Source organism: Pteropus alecto, unplaced genomic scaffold, assembly GCF_000325575.1.
Source record: "Pteropus alecto unplaced genomic scaffold, ASM32557v1 scaffold8, whole genome shotgun sequence".
Classification (NCBI taxonomy): Eukaryota; Metazoa; Chordata; class Mammalia; order Chiroptera; family Pteropodidae; genus Pteropus; species Pteropus alecto.
This window is the reverse complement of record NW_006494609.1, coordinates 24,670,499-24,677,411: the sequence shown is the minus strand read 5'-3', so window position 1 is coordinate 24,677,411 and position 6,913 is coordinate 24,670,499. Positions and strand designations below refer to the sequence as shown.

Below are 6,913 nucleotides of genomic sequence, written 5' to 3'. Positions count from 1 at the left end.
CTGTCTCTGCCCACCTTACTGGCCTCACTCGGACCCCGGGCAGCCTCTCCCTTTGCTGGAAGCCAGAGTTGGTTCTGGGCTGTGGCCGCACAGCCCGAGCGATGCCTCTGTCCTGTTCCTGCTGCCCCGCGTGGAGTCCTGCCGGCTGCCGCCCGTGCTCTCTGCAGCCCCAGCTGCGCCCTCTGGGAGGGCCCCCCGACCCCCACGTGGTACCACAACCAGAGCCCCACTGGCTCATCCATCTGCCGGGGCAGAGTCGTGGGCCCCGGCGACAGCCATGCCTGGTGCAGGCTTGACGAGCAAGTGAATGAATGAACGAATGAACAAATGGACAAGACAAGTGAAGCCGGGAAGGGACCTGGGGGTCCAGCTGTCACTGAGCGTGGGGATGACCGTGGCATTCCAGGCTAGGGGTGGGGTGGGCGTGTGGGGTGGCTGTGAAGCGTGCGGGAGCTGTGAGGACCCTCAAGAGAGCCGAGCGTGGGGGAGATGCGGACGGAGCCCCAGGGGCCCTTGGGCTCCGATGGACGGAGATCCGGAGGCCCCAGCGGCTGCAGGTGGACCTTGGAGGATGGGCAGCCTGGCCTGGGGCTCACCAGCCTGGTAGAGGGCGGTGGCCAGTACGGGGCACAGGTTTCAGGCAGACTCAGGAAGTGGGCCTGAGAGCCTGGTGACAGCCCCATGGCAGGCAGGGAGGGCTCCCCAGTTCCAGCCCGTGCTCCTGGGTGGCTGCGGGCCTCAGGGTGGTGGCTGGTGGGTGCGCAGTTCTCTGTGTCATCTGGGTGTCTTGGAGGCGGGTGCTGGTGGGGACTGGGCTCAGGGCGGCCGTGTGGGAGGTAGGACAAGTGTCTTGTCGGGAAGGCAGGAAGAGAAGGGTCCCCAGGGACCAGGCTGTCCACGTCAGAGGCCATGGGTGTGGCCGGGTGTAGCCAGCAGCCCACAGGTGGATGTGGGGGCCACAGGGGTCAGAGCGCTGGGTGGGATGGGGCGCAGGGGCAAGCCCAGGGAGGGAGGGCAGGGCACCAGCAGGGGTGCTAGGGACGATCTGGGTGGGGGCCCTTGGCACAGCCAGACTGCAGGGGCTGAAGATGGGGTGTGCTGAGGGCTGGGAGGAGTCTGGCTCTGCAGTGCACAGTCCCCTCGGGCGGAAAGCCGGCAGCCCATGGCCCCGAGGTGGCCCTGCCCTGTGGCCCACAGCCCTACTGGAGCCGGGGTCTGGGGATGGGGTGAGCAGCTGGAGGCTGGTGCACAGGGGTTGAGTCATGTGGACAGGGCCACAGAAGGCCCTGGGCAGGGAGGGGGCAGGGAGGCAGGCTCGCCCGTCCCAGGGGAGCGTGTGCCTCTGAGTGACGGGCTGCATGCCAGCTCCGCACGCCCTCACGGGGGAAGGTCCTGGGGTCGCTCAGTGGCACGACCGTCACAGCCTAGGGCTCAAGGGCCCGGTGGCCCTGGAGCAGGGGAGGGCAGCAGCCGAGGCCGCACCTGGTAGCCCTGGGCCTGTCCCCACGCGGGCGCCAAGGGCCCTCGCCGCCCTTCCCGCTGCGGGGGTAAAGGCTGTGCTGGCCGTTCGCGGTTTTCCGTGTTCCCGCCGCGTCCTGTGGGGGCCCCTGGCACTCTTCTTGCTCTCCGTGCTGACTCGAGCCAGTTGCGCTGCCCACGTGTGGGCCACTGGCCACGGGAGCCAGCACCCTCTGCCCTCTGAGGCTCGGTGACCAGGGGCAGTCCCTCTCCTGGGAGTAGGTGGTCTTGGGGTCTGCTAAGATATGGCCAGAGGCTGTCTGCAGAGCCGAGGGCTGGGGGGCCGGGTGCTGGGAGGCCGGGTGCTGGGAGGCCGTCCTGAGCTGGGGAGCCCCGACCACTGGACGGGGCGTGGCAGGTGGGCGGTGTCTGTGCGTGGCGGGCAGGCGGGGCAGGTGGGAGGTGTCTGTGCGTGGCGGATGCCCCGACCACTGGACGGGGCGTGGCAGGTGGGCGGTGTCTGTGCGTGGCGGGCAGGCGGGGCGAGCACCTGACTGTGCCCTGTGTCCGCAGCGTTCCTTCACCCTCATCGTGGAGGCCTGGGACTGGGACAACGGCACAGCCCCGGACGGTGAGTGCGCCGGGCTCGGCCCCAGACGCGCGTCGCGAGAGGCCTGGTCCTCTGCCCGCCATGCGCCAGCACGGCCGCCTCCGTCCTGAGGGGCTCGCGTGCTGTGCCGTTTTCGCCCGGGCTGCTAGGAAGCTCTGCTGTGTCCGTGATTCGCGGAGCTGTGCGCGCGCTGTCCTCCCCGCCCTCGGCCTCACCCGTGTTCTGGTGGGCGTGCTCTTTTGGGGCTATGTTGGTGGCATAGAGGAGCAGGGCGCCCCCAGGCTCTCCCCGGTTCTTGGCCCCTTCTCTGCCTGCCTGTCCTGGAACGTGGGGCGTGGTGGCCTTAGCGGCCGGCCTGTGCCTGGGGCTCTGTGGGCCCCGTGCTGGTAGGGCACACAGGTTTCCTGGGCAGCACGTGCAGAGGCCCCGAGGCCGGCATGAGCCTGGCGTATTCGGGGAGACGTGTGGGGCTGCGTGGCAGGGGCAGTGGTGAGGTTAGTGAGGCCAAAGTCAGGCCAGGGAGGCTTCGAGCCCAAGGTCCCACAGGAGATGATGCTAGGGGACAGTGGCCGGGCTGGGCGTGGCAATCAGGGGACCAGGAGGGTGAGGGGATGGGTCCCCTGGGTCTGGGTTGGAAAAATCCAGAGAGGAGGGTGATGGTGTGAGGCTTGGCAAGGCACCTCGGCAGGGCTGGGCTCAGTGGGCGGGCGCAAGGCCTTGCCAGGGGATGGCGGGAGGGCGGGGTCTCTGCTCGGAGCAGCAGAGGGAGCGTGGGGTGCACAGAGCTCTGGCTCTTCACTGGGGATGATCCCAGCTGTGTGAAGCACAGGGGGCGGCTTCACGGCCCCCGCTGGCAGCTCAGCCCTGCTCGAGCTGTGGCTTGACCGGAGGTGAGGCCCAGCTGTCGGGTCACTGGGCCCGTGTGTGCCTCGGGGGCGGAGAGAAGGTGCGCTTCAAGACTGGGCAGTGGCGGTGCGCCCACCGCCACGAACGACCCAGGGAGGGGGTCTGGAGCAGGAGAGAAGGGAGGACAGTTGGGGGCGTCCACACAGGGGGGCCCTGGTGTGGGAGGGGGCGCCCCCACCTGCCTGCATTTGGGGTGGGGAGCAGGAGTCCGCTCCGGGCCCTGAGCTTCCTGCCATGGCCTGGCCAGCGACCCCGCTGTGCCCACCCGCGGCCCGGGCTGGCCTCCCCGCGGGCTGACTCTGCTGCCTCCCCAAGAGGAGCTGCTGGTCGAGCGGGTGTCGCACGCGGGCATGATCAACCCTGAGGACCGCTGGAAGAGCCTGCACTTCAGCGGCCACGTGGCGCAGCTGGAGCTGCAGATCCGCGTGCGCTGCGCCGAGAACTACTACGGCCCCGCCTGCAACAAGTTCTGCCGGCCCCGCAACGACTTCTTCGGCCACTACAGCTGCGACCAGTACGGCAACAAGGCCTGCATGGACGGCTGGATGGGCAGGGAGTGCAAGGAAGGTGCGTGGCCGCGGGGGGCCGGGCGGGGCCTCCTGCGGGGCCGCAGTGGCCGGCGAGTGGCGCCACGCGGCTGGCTGCAGCGGGCTCTCTGCTCCACTCTGTTGCAGCTGTGTGCAAACAAGGCTGCAGCCTGCTGCACGGGGGCTGCGCCGTGCCCGGCGAGTGCAGGTGAGTGCCGTCCCTCCATGTCCCGGCGCCCCACGCAGACACCGCCCTCGGCAGAGGCCGGCCAGGCACCTGCCATGCTGGGGCGCTGTGCTGGACACCGGGGACACAGGCCCTGCTCCCAGGCAGCTTATAGTCCATGCGGGGACACCTGTGGCCTCAGAGCCTGGGCCGTGCCCAATGGCCATAGCCCCACAAGGAATCGGGGCAGGGAACCAGGAAGGTATCCAGGGCCACTTCATGTAACGTGACCAGGGGCGGAGCCTACAGGCCGAGAGCCACAGCACGGGAGGAGCAGGTGCAGAGAGCGTGGGGGCTTGTGCTCCTGGACGAGGAATGGAGAGGCCAGTGAGCGGGGGGCGGGACCCAGGAGCGGCCGCTGGAGGGTTCAGAGCTGGCGAGGTGGGCTGGACGGGCCAGGGCAGCTGCCATGGGGAAGAGCCAGGTGGGCGGGCTGCGGGAGGCGGGCGGGGTGGAGGAGGGCAGGTCACGGTTGGAGGGTGGCGTGCGTCCTGCCCCCTGCCTGGGGTGTGTGGGCCGGCCCGACACACGGGGGCTCTTGCGGCTTTCAGGCGGGGTTCAGAGCCCCAGGCTGGAGGCCGATGGAGAGAAGAGGGCAAAGGGTCAGCCTCAAGGGCCCCGTGGTAGAGGCTGCTGAGGAGAGCAGAGGCCACCTGAGGTCCCGGGTTGGGCGGGTCGGGTGGGAGGGAGCCGTGTGGCCCGGTAGCGACGTCGAGGAGCAGGGGCTCGGGGAGCAGGGCTTCCTCACTGGGCGCAGCAGGCACGCACGCCGGGGTCCGTGAGGTCGGCTGGGGACATGGGGCCGGGGCCCAGGTGGGTGCTCTCGGCCCTGGGGAGGGGCTGCGAGTTGGCAGAGAAGTGAGCGGATGGGGGTGAGTGATGCCCTCTGCCCTAGCTTGGGGTTCCACTGCCCCTGGGACCCCTGAAGGGTGGGTTTGCTTCCACACGCGTGTTTCGGACGAGGACGCTGGTGTGGAGATGTGAGGTGACTTCCCTGGGGTCACAGGGACGAGTTTGCACCAGAGCGTGAGACTGGGAGCCAGGAAGCGGGGCAGGCGGTGACCCCTGCACTTGTGTGGTGGCTTTGGTCCGTCTGGGGCGGGGCGGCGAGCGGGCTGCTCAGGGGGAACGGCAGGGGCTTCACCCACCCGGCCCCTCACCCTGGAGAGTTTCAGTTAAGTCCAGTGAGCCCCAAGGGGTGGTGACACAGCAGTGTCCCTGGTGGGGCCTGGCCCCGGGCGGGCGCGTGCCTTGGGGGACAGGCATCCCCAGGAGCTGAATCCTGGAGGGAGGGTGTGTGTGGGGCTGGCTGTGCTGGGGTAGGGGGCCCGCCCTCTGCTTGCGAGGTGAGCACGGGAAGCGGTCAGTGGGCTGGGTCTCCGCCCTGCACACTGGGCTGGGTGGCACGTGCCGTGCCCACCTCCGTGCCTGCCTATGGCCTTGGGGGGCGGGCCCACATGACCGCAGCGGGTCTCTGTCCTTCTCCCCGTGGGCGTGGGTTTACAAGAAACTGAGAGGCAGGACTCCTGCGGACAGAGGCCTGCAGGGCTGTCCAGGGGTAGGTGAGCCCCCACCGCCCTCCCAGGGGCCTGTGGGTGAGGCCCAGCTGCTCCCGTGGCTCAGGGCTCAGGTTTCAGGGCAGGACACCCCCACCGGATGCTGCCGAGGTGGCCCTGCCTTCCTGCTGCCTCCTCCTGACTTCTGGGCTTCTGAGGCTGGGGCAGCTGGGAGGCGGGGGCCTGCCGGGGGCTGCCCCTCCCAGGGCCAGGAGCACGCCCTTGGGACCGCTCTGGCCACCCGAGGCACCAGGGCCCTGCCCGAGCCTGGTCTCCCACGGCACCGGGGGGAGGGTCCGGCGGCGGTGCGCGGCCCACACCGGCACGGACCACCCCCCCGCATGTGGGCCGGACGGCGGAGCCCCTTTGCAGCCTCAGTCTCCCCAGCCTGTGCCAGCTGAGCCACCGGCGTCCTCGGTGATGGCGTGGGGCCTGGGCGGCCCAGGAAGAGCTGTGGGTCTTTCCTTTACCAAAATAAGTTCATGTGGCGGGTGCGAGTCGCTCCCTCCCCAGGGACCTTGGAGTCTAGGAAGGGGGCTCCTGGGGTCCTGCTCAGGACCTGAAGGGCAGCCCCCAGGCCCAGGGGTGTCTGCCGAAGGATGGTGGGTGTCCCCCCGATGGCAGTGTCTCCCAGTCAGACGGAGCTCGGGGCCCTGGGAGGGCACCCGGCCTCTGTCCACTGGGAGGTGCCTGGAGCAGCCACAGCCCAGGATGGGGCCTGAGCGATGGCCTTGGGAGCCTTTTCCGCCCTGGCCACGGGCCCCTCGCCCTGAATGGCTTCCCCAGGGGATGCTGGCCCACAGCGTGGGGGCGTGGCCTTGGAGCCAAGAGGTCTCTTAAGGCCACTTGCCAGGGAGCAAGTGACTTCCTGGGTCAGGTACTGTCCTGAGTCTGGCCTCTCATGGGGCTGTCTGGGTGCAGCCCGTGGCCCTCGGTGCCCCATGAGATGGGGCCCTTGGTGGGGCTTTGCTGGGACAGAGGTTACCACCCGTGGTTTCAGTGACGTCTCGAGCTGTGCCCAAGGTCACACGGCCAGGGCTGGGCCAAGAGCCCTCGGCGATGTGCTGCTGGCCTGCTCAGACCTGGTGCCACCAGCCCCTGGCGGCACCGGGCACGTTCAAGCTGGCACTCATTCCCGGGGTCCCGCAGGGCCTCCCTTTCCCGGCGCCTGCTCTTGGGGCCCTGCTCAGGGCTACGTCCCAAAATAGCTCAGAGAGAAGTGACTGGACAGCTGCGGCCCACTGTCCTCGGCCGCCGGCCGGGAAGCGCCTGTGACAGTGTGCGCCGGCGGGCGTGCCAGCTGTAACCCCACCTGGCCCGAGGCCTGCTCCAGTTTAAAGGCCCAGGCTGCCAGCCCCGGGGGTGGCCCGCGTGACTCCGCCTGCGTCCCCGCGCTGCCCTGGCAGCGGCCACTGCTCCCGGGGTACCCCCTCACCCCCCGGGCCCCGCGGCCCTTGGACTTCCCCAGGTGCAGCTACGGCTGGCAGGGCAGGTTCTGTGACGAGTGCGTCCCGTACCCGGGCTGCGTGCACGGCAGCTGCGTGGAGCCTTGGCAGTGCACCTGCGAGGTCAACTGGGGCGGCCTTCTGTGCAACAAAGGTAGCGGGCGGGGGCCGCGGGGGCGGAGGCG

At 69.7% G+C, this 6,913-nt stretch overlaps 1 protein-coding gene across 1 annotated transcript in view; it reads left to right on the top strand.

Annotated features, from left to right (window-relative positions):
* Positions 1-489: 489 nt before the first annotated feature.
* JAG2 (jagged 2) overlaps positions 490-6,913 on the top strand; it is a 15,016-nt gene continuing 8,592 nt past the window's right edge. The window contains exons 1-5 of the mRNA XM_025042132.1: positions 490-620; positions 1,968-2,089; positions 3,290-3,541; positions 3,649-3,709; positions 6,752-6,882. Of these exons, the coding sequence (XP_024897900.1) occupies positions 490-620; positions 1,968-2,089; positions 3,290-3,541; positions 3,649-3,709; positions 6,752-6,882 (697 nt within the window). The remainder of the gene's footprint in view (positions 621-1,967; positions 2,090-3,289; positions 3,542-3,648; positions 3,710-6,751; positions 6,883-6,913) is intronic.